This window comes from Papio anubis, chromosome 4 (genome assembly GCF_008728515.1).
Source record: "Papio anubis isolate 15944 chromosome 4, Panubis1.0, whole genome shotgun sequence".
Taxonomy (NCBI): domain Eukaryota; kingdom Metazoa; phylum Chordata; class Mammalia; order Primates; family Cercopithecidae; genus Papio; species Papio anubis.
The window spans coordinates 108,688,519-108,709,537 of NC_044979.1; the positions used below are offsets into that span (position 1 = coordinate 108,688,519).

Sequence of the window (21,019 nt, forward strand, 5' to 3'; positions counted from 1 at the left end):
ATGAGGAAATAAGTTCAGAAAGTTGATAAGACTTCCCAGGAAACAGTCAATGAGTAGCAGAATTAGGGCCAGAATTAAAAGCTAAAACACTCAACTGGATCAGAATCCTCTTAAATAGAAACATGGACTTCAGATAAAGAGTGCATGTTCTAAAAGTTAGCATTGATTACAGTTCCCAACCATCAGGCTCTTTGGCAAAGTTGGTTTAAGTACAATGTTAATAAAGTTTGACCTCTAGGCAGGCAAACTTTGTTCTCCATTTCATCCATTCACTGGTTCATTCGACAAATGCACAAAAAACACTACAATATGGTTAGATAATAACCAAGTGTGACTTAAAAGGATTATGGTATAATGAGGGAAACAGACATAAAAATTTAATTACAATTAAATTTAAAGAGAATGCTTAAAATGGAAGTATCTCTAAGACCCTATGGAACATAGTATTTGACAGCTGTGCTGAACTTTAAAAAAGAAATTAGAAAATAGACACTAAGGCAGACAGGGTAGGCTTGTAGTAAAAACAATTTTAGGCAGAGTGGATACAACTTGCTCAAAGGCACGGAGACACATAAAATGCAGGACAAAGTCCAGAAATTATGGATGACACACCTAATTCATGCCCAGGGAAGAGACAGGTGATAAGGTTGAAAGGTCAGCTAATAAGAGGCATTCAAATATTTATGGAGAGATGAAAGGCAGGAAAGTAGAGGAAATCAGGGTGGGAAGGCCCAAATAATTAAGTCATCAGGAAGTCAATAAAGAATTCTAAGAAGGAGGATTACATGATCAGGTTGAGGTTTCTGGAAGATTACTTTAGTAGAATGTTATGAACACACTAGGGTGAAAGCAAATCTGACGTAAAATAGACGAGTTCGCAGTTATGTGCATTAGTTCCCAGGAAAAAATAAAGAATACCTGAACAGAAGAGAAGGGCTCCGGACGTGTGTGGATCAAGCAGAATGGGGTGTGAGTAGAAACAGCCAAGTGTTGTAGCCAGAGCACCACACTTATGGCAGAAAGTGGTAAGACACAAGCCAATAACAGACAGGGAGCAAGATCTTAGCATTAGATACAACATTAACGAGCGCAAGTCTTATTTCATAGTTGATGCAAAATCATACAAGAGTTTTAAAATCTGTATTTTCAGCAGATCATTCTGGCAACCAGGTGACAGATGGGTTTAAAGTAGAAAAATTAGAGGCACAAGAGATTCTTTTATTTACTATGTAGAGGCAGGAGAAGATAAGAGTCTAAGCCAGAGCAAGAGTAGTAAGAAAATCATCAGGACTTAGGAAACGGCTGAGTGAAAGGGGAGAAGGATTCATCTGTGGCTTAGGTGACAAAGGAGGTGGTGATGCCACCAAATGGGATAAAGAATAAAGATAGATGCAAGTTTAGAGGGAAATGAAAATGAATTCATTATGGACATGCTGAGGTTCAGGTAAAAAGACAAACAGCAGATAAAGATGTTTAAGAGGACCATAAGTAAATATGCATGCTATTCCAGTGAAGGTCAGTGTGCAGGTGGTCACAGAAATCCTGAGATTTAAAACCAAGATAAAGTACAAATTAAGAAGAAATGTGGATAATGGACCAAATCCTAGGAAAGCCAACATGTAAAGGAAAAGTGGAGGCAAAGAAAGGAAAGTGAAAGAAACAGAAAGGAATGTCACAAATGATCAAGAAAATAGGAAAAGAATGGTGTCACGATAAAGAAGTTTTGAGAAGAAAGGGTGAGATCCAGAATTCAGAATCAGCAAAATGTCCATCAGCTGGTGAATGGACAGACAAAACATAGCATACCCATACAATAGAATACTATTCAGCAATAAAAAGGAATGAAGTACTGATACGTGCTACATCACGAATGAAGCTCAAAATCATTACATTAAGTGAAAGAAACCAGATACAAGAGATCAAATAATGTTGACTGCACTTACATGAAATACACAAAAATAGGCAACTCTATATAGATACAAGGTAGATTCCTGGTTACTTGGAGGTAGAATTAGGTACACTCCATGACATAGTATGCATTGCTGGGAAACAAGGGAGGAAATGTGATGAAGTGAACAACAAAAGTGGACAAAAAGATTCACAAATAAGAGAAAGAAAATCTCCTGTAGGTGGCCGGGTGTGGTGGCTCACGCCTGTAATCCCAGCACCTTGGGAGGCTGAGGCAGGTGGAACATTTGAGGTCAGGAGTTCAAGATCAGCCTGACCAATATGGTGAAACCCTGTCTCTACTAAAACTATAAAAATTTGCCAGGTGTAGTGGTGGGTGCCTGTAATCCCAGCTACTCAGGAGGCTGAGGCAGGAGAATTGCTTGAACCTGGGAGATGGAGGTTGCAGTCAGCCGAGATTGCGCCATTGTACTCCAGCCTGGGCAACAACAGTGAGACTCCATCTCAAAAGAAAAAAAAAGAACAAACAAATGGAAAAACATACCATGCTCATGGATAGGAAGAATCAATATCGTGAAAATGGCCATACTGCCCAAGGTTATTTATAGATTCAATGCCATCCCCATCAAGCTACCAATGACTTTCTTCACAGAATTGGAAAAAACTGCTTTAAAGTTCATATGGAACCAAAAAAGAGCCCGCATCTCCAAGACAATCCTAAGTCAAAAGAACAAAGCTGGAGGCATCACGCTACCTGACTTCAAACTATACTACAAGGCTACAGTAACCAAAACAGCATGGTATTGGTACCAAAACAGAGATATAGACCAATGGAACAGAACTGAGTCCTCAGAAATAATACCACACATCTACAGCCATCTGATCTTTGACAAACCTGAGAGAAACAAGAAATGGGGAAAGGATTCCCTATTTAATAAATGGTGCTGGGAAAATTGGCTAGCCATAAGTAGAAAGCTGAAACTGGATCCTTTCCTTACTCCTTATACGAAAATTAATTCAAGATGGATTAGAGACTTAAATGTTAGACCTAATACCATAAAAACCCTAGAGGAAAACCTAGGTAGTACCATTCAGGACATAGGCATGGGCAAAGACTTCATGTCTAAAACACCAAAAGCAACAGCAGCAAAAGCCAAAATTGACAAATGGGATCTCATTAAACTAAAGAGCTTCTGCACAGCAAAAGAAACTACCATCAGAGTGAACAGGCAACCTACAGAATGGGAGAAAATTTTTGCAATCTACTCATCTGACAAAGGGCTAATATCCAGAACCTACAAAGAACTCAAACAAATTTACAAGAAAAAAACAAACAACCCCATCAAAAAGTGGGCAAAGGATATGAATAGACATTTCTCAAAAGAAGACATTCATACAGCCAACAAACACATGAAAAAATGCTCATCATCACTGGCCATCAGAGAAATGCAAATCAAAACCACAATGAGATACCATCTCACACCAGTTAGAATGGCAATCATTAAAAAGTCAGGAAACAACAGGTGCTGGAGAGGATGTGGAGAAATAGGAACACTTTTACACTGTTGGTGGGATTGTAAACTAGTTCAACCATTATGGAAAACAGTATGGCGATTCCTCAAGGATCTAGAACTAGAGGTACCATATGACCCAGCCATCCCATTACTGGGGATATACCCAAAGGATTATAAATTATGCTGCTATAAAGACACATGCACACGTATGTTTATTGCGGCACTATTCACAATAGCAAAGACTTGGAATCAACCCAAATGTCCATCAGCGACAGACTGGATTAAGAAAATGTGGCACATATACACCATGGAATACTATGCAGCCATAAAAAAAGGATGAGTTTGTGTCCTTTGTAGGGACATGGATGCAGCTGGAAACCATCATTCTTAGCAAACTATCACAAGAACAGAAAACCAAACACCGCATGTTCTCACTCATAGGTGGGAACTGAACAATGAGATCACTTGGACTCGGGAAGGGGGACATCACACACCGGGGCCTATCATGGGGAGGGGGGAAGGGGGAGGGATTGCATTGGGAGTTATACCTGATGTAAATGACGAGTTGATGGGTGCTGACGAGTTGATGGGTGCAGCACACCGACATGGCACAAGTATACATATGCAACAAACCTGCACGTTATGCACATGTACCCTAGAACTTAAAGTATAATAATAATAATAATAATAAATAAATAAATAAATAAAAAATAAATAAATAAATAAATAAAGTTATACCCAAATCAAAAAAAAAAAAAAAGAAAGAAAGAAAGAAAATCTCCCATGGGTAAGAATGGGTGTGAAAAAGAGGTCAGGAATTGAGGCTGTTCATACCTGACAATTTCAATCTTCTTACATAGAAATGACATCATCCTCTAAGAAAGAAGGGACAGTGGTTCAGAAGAGGGACTGAGGACTAAAGAAACTGACGAAGGACAAATAATTCAGAATAATTTTTAGTGACAAATTTACCTAGGTGTGTGAGTCTATAACAGCACATGGCTGTCCTTGTCATGAAAGCACTAATTCAGGGTTGAGAGTATGGCTGAGGTGCACAATGGGAAGACAGGGATGTAAAAGAACTGAAGATGCTGGTAAGATAGAGTTAGGATAATCAATCATTTCACAGGCACAGAAAAGTAAAAGAAAAAGAATGAATGGATTAGAGATCAAGACTCCATAAAGTCATACAGCTTGTGGGAAAATGAGCACAAAAGGTTGAAGAATAACAGGGGTCAACAAAGAGTGTCACAGAGGCTAAGATCCTCAAGTTCCAGTGCTGACACCATCCAAAGTGTGGCCTTATCAGTGGGGAGATGAAACAGGGAAGAGGTAAGGGTTACTGGAATGAAATGTGGTTGAAGAACTGCAAAGGCAGTCTTCAATGAGTGAAGAAAAGGGACCAGAAGTTGGACAATGGCAGCAATGAAAAGGGGTCGATGGCATTGCAGCCAAATGGCAGACACCTCAAAGGAGAAGGCTGCTGGTAAAACATGAGAAAGAAGGCACATACTCTAATAAAGTGTTGTGGGTACAGGACTCTATTTACAAGTAAACAAAATTTGAGGTAAAAAGGAACTGGGTGGGAAGCAAGGGGGAGGATGAGCCACACTTCTAGTAACATAGGATAAAGCCAGGCGATGGATCAGATAAGAGCAGTTTGCTTTTTGTGGAAGGACTAAAACTTACAAGGTCATAGGGAAGAAGACAACAATGGGTGAAGCTACATGCCCCCCAATATTCTGACTATGACACAAACTGTTTTGGTCCAAGAGTAGGCTAAGGGTGCTATCCAGTACTTACCCTGCACTCAGAAAGTTGGTTGGAGCTTTGTTATAGCAAGGACCCAGATGTGAAATAAATTCATTCACTGATATAAGTAGTAATTTGGGGCATTTCTACTATTCATAACGCCTACAATATAATCCCTTTTACCCCTATAAAAGCACTGAGCTTCACATTATTTCTAATCTTAACAGGTTCCTAATGGAATCCTTATAATTTAAGGAATTAAGTGAGCGATAGAGTTTCCAAAAACCATTTCATATAAATCTTTGACTTTGATCACTGTCTACATTCTACTTAATACAGTCTTGGAGTGTGTTGTATGTGTGTGAATGGGCGTGTACACACATATAAAATATTTGGACTTTTTTGTTCGTTTTTTGTTGGCAAGGAGGAAGAGAGTAGCGGCAAGGAAACAGGATCACTGTAAAAAGCCACCACCAAAAGCATCAGGACTCCAAAGCACAAGCAAATTTACAATAGAAACAATTTACAGAAGAATCCTCTGAAAGTGCCACCTTACCTTATCATGGACTGTCATGCAGCTAGCTGCATCCTTCTGAAGAATTTCAGTTACCCCATTGGAAAGCCTTTCATACTTCAGCTTGGGTTCCTCTTCGCTCTCTTCTTCCTGCACAAACGGCAAAGAAAAATGACTGGTGTCATACACTTTTGTTTTGAAAACCTCAAAATACACTTCTTACGAGAGAATCAGAGATGGTTCCTTCAACGATGTTAATAATTCCAACTACAGCTAAAGTTTAAGATTTTCATATTTCATTTTGCCTAGGCATATTAATTGCTACAACTTCACTGGTAAAATAAATTCAAAAGTTGAAAACAAGAGTATACAGACTTAGTGTTATATTGTCACTAACTTTACATGTTGAAACTTACTATTTGGTACGGCTTCATAAAATATTCTTAATCCTCACTCTTATGGAAGAAAGTTAGTAATCAATATTTACTATAATGGCCATGAATTAATAAATCAAGGAGAGTTGTAAAAGTTACTATGATTCAGAGTAAGATTTTATTTTACATCAATAAGTAATGAGAAACAAAAAGTTTATATACAGAAAACTGTGATGGCATAAAGCTAGCCAAAACAGAAGTCCATAAAAATAATCTACTCACTGACATTAGCTAGAGGGTGAAGACTATGGAATTATCGTGGTTTGTAGTGTCAAAACACCACACAAACCACCATAATTGCATAGTCTTCACCCTGCAGCTAATATTAGAGTAGCCTGAGGACATCAGTGCTCCCACCACAAATAACCAGAAAGTCTTAATGGAATATACAACATCATCTATCCAAGGCATCAAAGGGCTGCTGAGGCAACCTCAATCAGAAGGGTCAAGATTCCAGGGCAGCAAAGAATTGCACTGGCATTCTTCAGCCACTTTCTTCCTGGAGGCATTTACTAATTCTGGGTGTAGGACAAGAGGCTGAGAACCCAAGCTCTGCCTGGGAAGGCAGCCACTGCTGGGGGTAGGGAAAGCAGCACACCTTCTGGCACTTGTGGGGACAGAGTGACAAAACTGGAGAGAGACATGAGGGGCCAAGATATCAGTGGAAAAGAGGCAGAGACACAAGCTTGTTACACAGCTACTTCTCCCTGTAAGACAACTGTCAATTTCTAAAACGGCACAGGATGAAGCTGAAAAGCTGAACAGAAAGAAAAATGCAAATCAACTGCCTTGATGTGTTCAGAAGATAAGAATAAGAGTTCAAGAGGCATCGGGAAATTGGATCCTGGTGAATATCACAGTCTTAGTCGGAACCCCTGGTCCCTAGAGGACACAAAAACTTAACTCCCATAGAGCTCTGACTCAGTTCAATCTTTGATTGGAGTGAGGTATATAACGCCCAACATATCTGTCTAGTGAAGGAAAGGGTGACTCCTCTCTGGAGAAAGAAAACTACCGAGGCCTCTACAATTCTTCATGTACAGTACTAAGGATTCAATAAAATATTACCAGGTATGCCATAAGACAGGACCAAATGACCAAAAATCAAGATGAAAAAAGACCATAAAAATAAACAAATGGGTGACCTAGACATTGAAGTTAGCAGTAAAGGGCTTTAAAATAACTACAACTACATGTTCAAAAAAAAAAAAAAAAACAGAAAAAGACAGAAAGCTGATGAAAAGATAGAAATTTTCAACAGAATTCTAATCTGTAAAAAAAAAAAAAAAAAAGGAATCAAATGAAAATTTTTACACTGAAAATGTTAACTGAATTAAGAAGTCAATAGATGGTTTAATAGAAGATTAGTAAAACAGAAGACAAAATAAGTGAAATGAGTAAAAAAAATATCCAAAGGGAACCCCAGAGAAGAATAAATGGAAAGAAAATATATAAAGGAATCTATTAGGCATATAGAACACAGTGAAAAGCTCTAACATACTTTTCATTACTGTCCCAGACGGATAAGGAAAAATGGAAAGGAACAAGAGCAACATTTAAAGAGACAATAACAGAATTTTCCAAAACTGATAAGACATCAATCTACAAACTCAAGAAGCTCTGCAATAAGCAGGATAAATATAAAGTCACACCTAAGGTGCATCACAGTAAAAAGAAAATTAGGCAAAAGAAAAACGACTTGTAGAGTAGTAAGTGCTCTGCCTGCGGAAGACTATAAGACTGAGAGGACAGACTAGGCAGAGACTGCAAACTCAAATTCTTACAGAAGTCTTCACCTCTGGGGCAAAGGATTACATCTTCACATGGAAAGGGGTTAATCTGTGGATTAATGGAAATGATGGACTATATCAAGCATCATGCTAGAGACTTAATATCAGAAATCTCATTTCAACCTGACTTAAAAGGAAAAAAAACCCTACTGAGAGTTAAGTATAATTGTCCTGTTTTACAGATTTTCAGCAAAAACTGGTGATGAGAGATTTTAAGTAATTTCTTCAAGACATACAGTGAGTAGAGGAGAAGCTAAAATTCAAACTCAGCTATGAGTGCTCTAAAGTCAATACCTTCTATAACACACTCCAAAATCTCCTATGAAAATGACTCTACAAACCACAACAAAAGCCTATTCTAAACCTAGAAATAATTATAAACTATGTGATTATTAGAAAACATTTTAAAATATGTTTATTTAGCAGGTGCATTAGCTAGCTATTGCTGTGTAACAAATTATGCCAACATTTGCTGATTTACTTATTTTATTATTTTCTATAAAGATAGAGACTCATTATGTTGCCCAGGCTGGACTCAAACTCATAGGTTCAAGAGATCTTCTTGCCTCAGCCTTCCAAGTAGCTGAGACTACAAGCATGTGCCACACTCCTGGTCACCAAAATGTACTGATTTAAACCAACAATAAATATGTATTATTTTACAGTTTCTATGGGTAAGCAATTCAGAAGTGGCTTAGCTGAGTGGTTCACTGAGGATCTCTCACAGGGTTGCAGACAAGATGTCAGCTAGGGCTGCAACTATCAGAAGGCCTAACTGGGGTTAGAGGATCTACTTCCAAGATGGCTCAATCAAATGGCTGGCAAGTTGGTCCTCACTGTTGGCAGAAGTTGCCAACACTCTTGGATCACTCATTCTGGAGGAAGTCACTTGCCATGTTCTGATCAAGCAGCCCTGTGGATGGGTCCATGAAGCAAGAGTGATCCAAAAGAAAACAAAGTGGAAGCCCCTTCCATGTTTTATATGGCCTCAGATGGAATGCTGTTATTTCTACAATATCCTTTCAATCACACAGGTCAGTGTGGGAGAGGCAGCACAGAGCAGGAATAGGAGGTGAGGGTCACTGGAAGCCATCATGCAGACTAGCTACAAGAACAGTAATAACAGTTTAAGAGCCATAAGCTCAGTTAAAATCAGTATTTCATGTCTACTGATGAGCTGTCTTAAATTTAATTCCCTAGTTATACATAAGCTATTAGCTGTTTATTTCGGATGCAAGTATTAAAAACAAAGATGATATACCTATTATTAACTTTCCAAGAATAACTTGAAGAACTAATGGCAACAAAAGGGAAGTATAAGCACAGTTATCCACAGGGCCTACACATTTCTATGAAAAGGTAGTGATAATCTACCCAAACCAAGGAGCTGTTACACCCCAAAACTGACCTGTTTCTAACAGAAAATATAAAATAGCTAATTAGCCAAGACTAAAAACACTGAAAAAAGAAAACTACAAAAAACAACAGACACTTCTACTTATGTATCTACAAGCAAGAAAGAGAAATCATTACAAAGTTAATATTAAATGTAGCACAGATGATGTGTGCATTCTGAAGTAAACATGTTAAATACAAATTGAATCCTGAGTGTTAGTCTTTATAATAAGATGCCACATGTTGCTCAAGTCGGGACATCAAATGTGCATCCAATGTGAAAAGTTAATTCTAGCCTCTTGACTATTTTGCATAAAAGCACTCATCCACGGACCATTAGATAAAGTCACTGTAAATAAGGTTTTCCTGTCTTACTTATAAGTGAAAACTAAATAATTTCTCACACATAAATATACAAAAATAAATACTTTCACAACACAGCTCAGTGAAGCATCCTTACTGGGTTTCAAAAACCATAAATAAAATGAAGACTCCAATATTAGGCATTTGATGTACCCTTTCATGCTTTTCTGACAAGTATCTTTTATGTTAAGTTAAAAGCAGGGTAAAGGTGAATTTTTAAGTTTTTTTTTTTTTCTCCTTGCTATAAACAAAGAAAATAGAAAGTGATTCAAAAATACGATTCATGGAGGTTATTCTGCTACTGTAGACTCCACATCATACTTTAAATAAAAAACATTTAAAAATCTAGTAGATTATAGTTTCTCTTTAACTAAAAAATAATAATAATAGAAAAAAGGTTTCCATGCAGTTTGGACTTCCATGGTAAACAACCCAGTGTTAATAAAAAGCAAATCAATAATTTTTGTTAAATTTTAATAATCCTACAAACCTACAAATAAAACCATCAACAGTCTGAGTTGAGATGACAGTTAACTGCGTTTCTATGACAACCTAGTGGAATAGTACAAGTCCTGACTTGCAGCTAAGCGGAGATACGAACAGAGTGACATTTACCCATACAAGAAAAATTTGCGGCTTTCTTTTAAAAAGAATCAATTCCTCAACTCACATAGATTTTTACTAAGTGTAGAGCACTTTTAATTAAAGACAAGTCCTTTATACCATGCTACAGAATTCTAAACACTATCTGAAAATAAATGTCACATCATGGTCAATCTTACTGAGTTTTGGACTTAGGAGGAGGGAAATTACTTTTAAGGATAACAAATTAAAGCAATTAAAGACTTCTCCCTGAAAAACTGTTTAGTAATGTTGTTACAGTGTTACCATCAGGTACATTTTCATGGAGGAAGTCCTGTTTACCTAACTTGGTCTTGTACACCAACAAGAATATTTTATGTTTCTTTTCACCTAATAATTTAAAATTTGTGTACAAGAAACTGATTTTTTCTTTGTTTACAACCAAAAATAATTGTGTAGAATGCATTCTACATTCTTCACCTTGTTTAAACGTTGTATTTTTCACATATTAGTACATTTTATATGGCATCACTGTTACAGACCAAATGAAGACTTGAATTTTACTTTTTAAAAATGTCTGTCACATTAATTCTAGGGGTTAAGAGAAAGATCATTACATTTTCTACTGTTACTACTTATACAAAACTTAAAATGTCATCTCTGGATAACATTTCTTTATTAAAATCCAATTTTGTTTTGTTTTTACAAAATAAAATGATACTCAATATACTGGCTGGAGAAAGGTGAGATATCTTACAAAGCCCAAATTAGGCTGGTAGAAAACACCACCAGTGGAGCACTCCTGGACTATTCACATCGCACTCTGTGGAGATGACCTTCATCCTCTCCAGCTCCACCTGAGAAAGACCTCAGCTGAACCTCCAGGAATTTTAATAAGATGAATGGTTTAGTTGGTTTCATGTCATCAACTACATCTGACTAGGGGCAAATCCTTTTAATAAATATCCAATGTTTTAAAGCTAGATACAATAGGGAAACACTAATATCCTCAAAAGAAATTCACACACACACACAAAAAAAACTTTCATGCAGTTTGAACTTCCACAGTAAAAAACCAACTATTAATAAAAAGAAAATCGATAACCAACCCTGGGGATGAAGCTATAAAATACAGGTTTTCTTCCTCTAGAACATTCTTTCTAGAACTCTAATTACCTATGGGGAATTGAAATATCCAAAATTGGTAGTGGACCTTACAAGCTTAACATATAAAAACAGCTATCAAAATCCTGTATCAGAACATTTGAATTTTAGGAAATTTGCATTTTAAAATATTCTCTCTTTACAAATAATTCAATTTGTAGAAGCCCTAAACTAAAATATGTCTTTGCTATTCCTATTTATTAGAGAAGAGAGAGAATAGAAAGATAAAACACAGTTGGTACTAAATACAAATTTTTAAGAGCATAATTAAAATTAATACAAGTCAATCAAAACATATCTTGAGATTCAAAAACATATAACTATATATATATAGTGTGTGTATATATATATATATATATATCTTCATCGTTTGTTTGTTTGTTTTGAGACGGAATCTCGCTCTGTCGCCCAGGCCAGAGTGCAGAGGCACGATATCGGTTCACTGCAAGCTCCGCCTCCTGGGTTCACGCCTTTCTCCTGCCTCAGCCTCCCAAGTAGCTGGGACTACAGGCACCCGCCACTATGCCTGGCTAATTTTTTGTATTTTTAGTAGAGATGGGGTTTCACAGTGTTAGCCAGGATGGTCTCGATCTCCTGATCTCGTGATCTGCCCGCCTCAGCCTCCCAAAGGGCTGGGATTACAGGCGTGAGCCACCATGCACAGCCAACATATAATAATATTTTAAGGAACAGTTCTAGTCACTACCATAGGATATTAACATATTATCAACATGCACAAAAGGCAACATAGACAGGAGCTACATATTATTGGATATTTACATTTATTTGAAACTATAACGTTATCACTAAAAGTACATGCATAATTGGGACATCTCCAAATTTGTCATGTTCGTATTAAAGTTTTCCATAAAGTGTAGAAAAGATCCAAGATGAGAAAAAAAGAATACCTAAAAAAGAACCTGAAGGTAAAGTTCAAAAAATCAAAGAGTAAAGTCTTCAATTAGCTTTGTATTGCCCACCCCACCTCACCCCAAGAAAGAATGCTAGTTCCTTAAAAGGACAACTGTAACTATTAATACTGTATGCTATAGTTCTATTAAAGAAAGATCATTTTATTTACACACAAAGGTGACTATCTGATAGGAAAGATAGGAAAGATGGCTTTATAGATCCTTCTAAAGTGTCAAAACGTATAAAGAAAACTACATAAATAAGCTGAAAGAGTAACTTCTGGTTTCCATTAATAACACCAGGTATTATAGTTGCCTCAATGACCAAACTTTTTAAGAAAGTGACATGAAGATAATGGAATTCATCTACAGTAAAATAACTGTGGTCAAAGCTCCCGGCTTGCCTTTCCATCAGACTGCGGAGAGATAGGCAATTACATTCTTATATGAATGCAAATAATGTTGTTAAATTTTCAACTTACAAGCAAAATTGCTATTAAGGAAAATAATATTAATTTTTAAAGCAGCTGAAATTAGGAGCTGATAAATGTAATCTGGACGGCATGGGTCTACTTTTTCAAACAGAAAATTCACCATGAGTTTACTATACCCACATATTCTTATTTAAAGCATAAAATACATACAGTTAAATGAGTAGTTCTCAACCAGAGGTGATTTTTGTCCCCCAGGGACATTTACTTGGCAATGTCTAGAGTCATTTCTGTTGTCACAGTTGGGTGGGGGAAACGTGCCACTGACATCTAGCAGGTAGAGGCCAGGGATTATGCTAAACAACCTACAATGCACAAGACACTCTCCCAGAACAAAAAATTATCCAGCCCAAAGTACCAGTAGCCCCAAGGTTGAAAAATTCTGGATTAAGTAAATTTCACAAGATAAAATATTACATGTACATTCAAATCTGTTTTCAAAGACAATTTAATAACAAAAAGAAATGTTCTCACAATGTCTTGCTAAGTGAAAGAATAGGTCATAAAACCTGCTTTGTATGATCCAAATATTATTTAAGAAATGTATATGCATATATGGGGGGAAGATGAGAAGAATAAAAACCAAAATGGTAATTTCCCTAAGGTCAGTTTCTTCCTCTCTAGAATAGGGATGATCATAGAAATCACATCACTGGCTTGCTGTAACTATTGAAGATAGCAAATGAAAAAATCACTGTTGTGAGCTAGTGCCAATATTTTCTAAATTTTCTAAAACAAACATATTTATTATAAAAATAAATGGTTCAACATCCTCTTCAACACTTTGTATCCACTGAGCTAAGATTTTTATCTCTCAAAGCTGCTTTCCTTTACCGTAACACAGTGACCAGAAAACTGAGAAAAAGTTGAGCCCCTAATAATTGAGGAGCTCTACTTAAGATTCACAAGATATGCAGTCTTCATAAACCCTGGTCTCTCCTGTGCCCTGTAGTATTAGAATTTCATGTTCAATTCAAGGAGGAAAAAATAAGGTGAAGGTTCCCATGCCCTAAGCCACATACCATAAACAGGATCAACTCCCATCATTTAGTTTATATTGGGAAAGCGATAAGAATATATAGAAAAGGGGAAAAAATGAGAAAAGCAAATAAGCTTTTCATTTCCTTCTAGCCATATGGAATAACCTCACCAATCTTCAAGCTATGCCATTCAGGTGGACAATTTCCGCCACTAAAGCCAACATAACCCTCTTTTCCTTTCTTGCCAATATCCCTTAGTGATCACAAGATCCTTAGAAGCAGAGTTTATGCCTTTTCATTGTTCTGAACTTCACCTAACAGAACTGTGGGTACCTAATAAAGACCAGTGAAAACAAACGTATGTAGTAACAGCAGACCAGGTTTGGTAAGCAGCTTTTCTAAGACATTCTCATTTAGATTTCCACACAGGAAAATCCAAATCATAGAATATTAACCAAAGGAACCTCAGAGATCATCTAAACTATGTGTTACTTCGCAGACACAGAGAGGGAGGGGTAAAAGGGGGAGTAAGGAGGTAGAGGCACCAAACAGAAGGAAAGGGCTGGCAATTTTGCAATACTGTAAACTAGAATTATAGAAAATTTACAGAAGTGGAACTATACCATCTTCTAGCAGTAGAAGCAAATAGAGGTCCTGCAAACTCAGTTGTCGGAAAAACTTAACACTTATTTCTAATAAATCTATGTTGTTATATGAAAAAGGACAATGCTGAAGTTCTTCAAATTATTTTGTTTGAGAGGAGATTAAATACCTCTCAAGCATTTCCAATTGCACATCCCATAAGCCAAGTGCAAAGAAGCATCTTGCTAACCACCCCTACCAAAGCCTCTTCCAGTTTCTCAATAATTTCCCAGAAAAATCAGACAAAAACTCACTATAGCAGTAAGCATTAAAATGATTACCAAAATCAAGGAGAAACTGACACATTGGTTGAATCTAAATTCCTGACATATCCTGATTTGTTTCCAGAAACATAACCCACCTGAGCAAAAGGTATTCAGATGATTTCTAGTTCTCTCACCAACCCTCTGTGCCCAAGACTGGGGCTGAGTGTGCCCAAGACTGGGGCTGAGTCTGCCCCAGCCTCACAGAGCTGACCCCTGTCCTACCCCTTAGCTACTCTTTTCCAGAAGGAGAACTATGCTTGCAGCCTCTGCCCACTGTATCTCCAATCCTCACACATTTTAGCCCTGACCACCATCTTTCTACATCTTTCTTCCACAGGCTGAGACTCTAAACCTCTATCACCTGGGCAGTGCCCTCCATGGTCTGGGAGTCCAGCCTTAAGCAGTGCAGGACCAAAGGACCTCTAATAGCAGGAAGGTGGGCACTGCAGGCATCAGAGAAAACTAACAAAAGTAAAGCTAAAATGAATTAATAAACCAGAGAAAAAAAATTAGTAAGTCCAAGCATTAGTACCTTTTAAAGACAAATTGAATATGACACACACAAACAGTGAGAAAATAAAAGCCATTAAAGTACTATCTATCTCATGCAGAAAGGTACATGGCTCAGACTGTTCTAGTGCTAAGCAAGTTCTATTAAAAACCTTCAAAGAATGGAAAATTCCCAACTTATTTAAGCTGCCCCATATGAGGGAAATATAAAAACTTACAAATTCATTTTGGTAACCCTGATATCAAAACTCCCAAAGAGTACACCAAAAACAACAAAAAATATACATATAATTCTGTCATCTCACGTAGGAATTTAAATGTAGAAAGTCTAAATATCATAAATCAAACCCAGCATATATTAATAGAAAACACTGAAGATCAAATATTGCAAAAACACAAAGACTGAACATTAGGAAATCTGACGTCATTTGGTAAGGCAGAGAAAAAAAAACACAGGGCCATCTTGACAGACACTGCAGACAGCATTTATAAAGTTCAACACTTGTTTCTGATCTTAAAAAAGCTTTCAGTAAATAAAAAAGTTTCTTTACCAAAGAGCTAAGAATGAAGAGCCAAGAATGACCGTTTGAAATCAGAAGTCAACATGATACGGAACAAGAAGTAAGAGAAACATTCCCATCATGAGCAGGAAACAACGCACAGGTGCCAACAATCACTTCTGCTTTTTTCAAAACCAATTTAGAAGTTTTAGCCAAGGCAAAAGACAAGAAAATGGAAAACATAATAAATAGATCCTTGTTGGTATAGTCTTATTTGAAGACAGTATGACGAGAAAGAACACAACACAGCTTCTGCCAAGACAGAGAGCTGACCTGCGCTGCTGGTCTCCTACCCCCAACTCAGCCCTGAAGACATGATAAAAATGAAAGGAAAGAGAGATTCCAGACATTAACACGCCCAAGTAAGAAACTATGGAGGCACTGAAATGACCCACAGTGGGGAGCCAGGGGCAACAGTGAGGATGAGGGTCAAGGAAAGCTGGCAGATCCAGCAAAGGCCTCTCCCCAGTGTGCCTGGTTTTGCTGCCCCCTTCACTACAGAAATGGGCAGCAACAGCCCAGCTTCACAGGGGTGAGGACTGGCCAGCTGCATTCACTCCTCCATTTTCTCCCTTCCTCCTAACAAGCAGAGATGGTTGTTAGGGTCTGCTTCCTCTGTGGATTAACCCAAAGTGCACTTCATGAAGGCTCAGAAGAATCATCTCACAAATTCCCACACTAAATCGTATTTTTGGAAGAAGTATTCAAACAACAGGAAAAAAAAATCCAGAAGCTGCTATAAGACGGTGGTCCCCAACCTTCTGAGCACCAGGGACTGGTTTCATGGAAGACAATTTTTCCACCAGGGTGGGGGTGGTGGTGATGGTCTTGGTTTGGGGATGAAACTGTTCCACCTCAGATCATCAGGCATTAGATTCTCATAAGGAGTGCAACCTAGATCCTTTGCATGCACAGATCACAGTATGGTTCATGCTCCTGTGAGAATCTAATGCTGCAGCTGATCTGACAGGAGATGGATCTCAGGTGGTAATGCTTGCTCCCTTGCTGCGCACATGGACCGGCGGGTAGGAGACCCCTGCTGAAAAAGGTATGAGATGTAAGGACAATCAAGTATCTTAATAAAGGTCACTAATACCATTTTTTTTTTTTAAGAAAAAAGGAGAGAATTATCCAAAATCCTACTGAAATTTATAATCAAGAGCCACTCACAAAATAAACTAAAATTTTTATTTTGCCAGTTCTACCATATGCAGTGCATATACACTGTACAAGTTACTTAAAACCTCAGTTACCTTGCCTTCTGTGAAAGGGAAATGATAACCTGGACCTCAGAGGATTTTTGTAAGAATTAAATGTAATAAATGTACATCAAGCACAAAGCCCAGTATCTGGTAATACCCAGTGAATGTCAAATACTAAAAATACGGCCATGAGGTGTATTACAACCCCAACTTCACACTGCAGAACTCATAGCCTCCCTTCTAAGTTACTTCCTATCACATGACGAGACCATAAAACCAAACAGTAACACTTCTCATCTAATTACCTCATTGTTTTAAACTATTAAAAGATGAAGATACATTACTTTTTGTTTTACCACATCATTTAAAAAAAAATTTTTTTCACACACATCTAAGTGTGAATCTTGTTATTAGGAATGTAAAAGGAAATACTACCATCTCCTATTTAAGCCAAGAACCTCTCCTGGATGCCTGTAAGGACTAAAAGTAGCCCATTACAGCCCAAATCCCTCAAAACTGCCCAAACACTGGTGATGGAAATGATGACAACAGACTAAATCCTTAAGCTCTTTCAGAGGTTTCCCCACTTCCATCCCTCCCTGATACGATTCTGAGAGACGTATTTAATCTACCAAGGTCTTTGGGGAAAACAGTCATATTCTAAAGTAAACGACTGTGATGACATGGATGCCTGTGAATCTCTGTATTTAAAAACGGCTGCACTGAAACTGAAATAGCTCATGGATGAAAGAAGCCTTCGTGTTATTTAGATTTGTTATAGCATTCCTTGAGCCTGCAGAGACAGGAATGCCTTAAAGCCTTGACAGCATAGAATCAGGTCCTAATTGTCAGGTGAAATGATCGTTTAAACACACTCTTGAACGATCATCAGAAAAGACACATTTTTATAAATACAGTTCCCCACAGTATTAGCAGTTCCGTCACAACCATTTTCTGTATGTTTTCCTTGCTGTATTTGACTCCCAAAACTCTGAAATGCAGCCTAATGAAAAGTGTTAAGGAGACAAGGTCATTCAATCAAATTATTTACTGTATTAGTTTCCTATCACTGCTGTAAAAAAAAATCACAAACTTAGTGTGAAACAACACAAATTTGTTATCGTACAATGCTGTAGGTTAGAAGTCCGACACAGATCTCACTGGGCTAAAATCAGGGTGTCAGCAGTGCTGCCCTCCCCTGGAAACTGGGGGGAGAATCCCTTTCCTCTCCTTTTCCAGTTTCCCAAAGCGCCGGCAATCCTTGGCTGTGGGCCCTTCTTCCCCGTTCATAGCTAGCAAAGGCAGGTTCAATCGTTACCACATCACAGCCTTTTCTCCTGCCTCCCTCTTCCATTTATAAAGACCCTTAGGATTATACTGGTCCTGCCCAGATAATCTCACTCTCAAGTCAGCTGATTAGCAACCTTAATTCTCCCTTGCTGTGTAACACGACATATTCACAGGTTCCAGGGATTAGGATGTAGACATCTTTGGGGAACCATTATTCTGCCTGTTACGGAGAATAATACAAGGATCAGAGAGGATAAAAATGATGGTGAGCGAAAGAGTTGGAAACCCTGAGCCAAATCCAAAGCTAAATAAAAAAACTTCTCATTTGCTTGCTCCTAAATTAAATATTGATCCCTGTGAGGACACGGCATGGGATAAAACAATTCTCGGGTTGAGTCAGGAGGCAAGGAGTGGTCCTTGTTTCTGTTTGACAAAGGCCTTCTCAAAGCCCTAGTTTCACCAACTCCAAAATAAGGACATAACACCAATTATGTCAACACCAGCTTGACATAATTGTTGAGAGAATTAATAAAATCAATTCATTTATTCACTGACAAGCAGTTCTACTAGATACTGGGGACAGGGTCCCTACCCTCATGAAAGTGCCTGGCATACATATGGACCAAAAATAATAAAATAGCAGCAGCATGCTTTCTGAATACCTTTTAATGCCAGACAAGGTGCCAAATACACACTATCTCCTTTAACAGTCACTCAACAAACGTGTCCCATACAAGCATTCTAGATTGCACCATTTTGTAATACACAGTACAAGAATTTCTCAGGGCACCTCAAAGACATTGTGCCAACTCAATCTCTCCTGAGCTCCTTCCAGTCAAGGCCCACCATCACAGGTCACCACAACTGCTCTTAGAATCACCAGTGGCCTCACTTTTGCAGATCCAGCAGTGAATCCCTAGACCTCATCTCATTCCTCCTCTCAGCAGCATTTGACACAATGATGGTGCCCTTCATCCAGAGATGTGTTCCTCCCTTGGCTTCTGGGGCACCACTCTCTCCTGGTTCTCTTCCTACCTCACTGGTTACCTCTTCTCTGTTTCCTTTGCTGATTTCCCTTCATCTACCAGATCTCTAAAATGCGGTAGCACCCCTCAGGGTCCAGGCATCAGGCCTCTTTATCTGTCCTCATGTCCTAAATGATCTCATCCAGTTTCATGGTTTTGAATACCATCTAAATACTGAGTCACAAATTCCTGCCTCCAGTCCAGATCTGAACTACTCTTTTTCAGGTCTATTAGACAATTCCACTTGGATGTCTAACTGACATCTCCAACTCAAAATATGCAAAGTAGAACTTCCAACCTACCCTGCCACCACCGCCTTCACCCTGAGCACCAAAACTAACTCTAGCCAGAGTCCTCCCCTACCTCAGTTACAGCAACCCCATCCTTCCAACTGCTCATCCTTGACTGTTCCCTTTCCCTTACACACCCACATTTTAGTCAGGAAATCTACTGGCTATACTTTAACAACAAAAAGCAACTACAGCCTTCATCGCCTCTAGCCCAGAGTTTTAACAAAGCCTCCCCACTGGTCTCCCCTATTCCTACTTATTATCCTCCTTAGACATTTTTTTAAACAGCATCCAGAGTGATCCTACTAAAACAAAGCTTACAGTAAAAAACAAAGACAAGGGCCGGGCGCAGTGGCTCATTCCTGTAATCCCAGCACTTTGGGAGGCCGAGGCAGACGGATTACTTGAGGTCAGGAGTTTGAGACCAGCCTGGCCAACATGGTGAAACTCCATCTCTACTTCTACAAAAATTAGCTGGACATGGTCACATACACCTGTAGTCCTAGCTACTCAGGAGGCTGAGGCAGGAGAATCACTTGAACCCAGGAGGCGGAGGTTGCAGTGAGCCAAGATCGGCCACTGTACTCCAGCCTGGAGGACAGAGTGAGACTCTTTCTCAAAAACAAACAAAAAATAAAACAACAAAGACAAGAAATTGACCTGTAGGGTCAACATTCTTAGCTGCCCATTACTTCTTGGACACCATTTCCCACCACTCTGCTCCAGCCACATTCACATTCTAGAAGACACCCAGCATGACCTCTACCTCTGGGCACAGCGTCTGCTCTTCCTTTTACCTATGAGACTTTTTCCTCAGATGTTTACTCAAATGTCACCTGAACAGACAGGCCTTCCGTAACCACCCAGCATAAAACAGCAACTCCTCAGACCACTCCGTAGTCCCCTTACCTAGTGTTATTTCACTTGGTTTATTACATATTTAAGTTTTTTTGTTTACTGTCTCCCTTCCTCAGGAAATACTTGTGTATCCCAGCATCCAAGATATAAAAGTCATCAATAAATATTTGTTGAATGAATAAAATGATCAACCAGTCAATCTTGGACTGCCTAAAATAAATTTTCTTCTAGGTAGTGAAATTATAAATTCTGCTCAAATATATATCATACCAGGGGACTTGTTTTCATTTCTTCAATCTCTAAGAAAGGGCAGTAATAAAGATTCAAAAATCTTGCCCCCAGAAAGTATCTACTAAGTTTTCAAACATATAATTTTTACAATATATGCCTCAAAGGGAATGTTTATCCATGCCTGAATGACGCAATAATCAGCAGAACCTGTTAATATTAATAGCTCATTAAATGAAAGATCAAGTTTATAAGCCAAGTGCTATGTGGAAGCTATGTGGACACTATAACCCTAAGCTCCATTTTTCTCAGCAATCAATCTCATAACAGGGTGCATTACCATTTTTGTT

At 38.3% G+C, this 21,019-nt stretch overlaps 1 protein-coding gene across 1 annotated transcript in view; it reads right to left on the minus strand.

The window, feature by feature from the left end:
- VPS41 (VPS41 subunit of HOPS complex) overlaps positions 1–21,019 on the minus strand; it is a 186,927-nt gene that overhangs the window by 137,934 nt on the left and 27,974 nt on the right. The window contains exon 3 of the mRNA XM_021935859.2: positions 5,731–5,838. Within this exon, the coding sequence (XP_021791551.2) occupies positions 5,731–5,838 (108 nt within the window). The remainder of the gene's footprint in view (positions 1–5,730; positions 5,839–21,019) is intronic.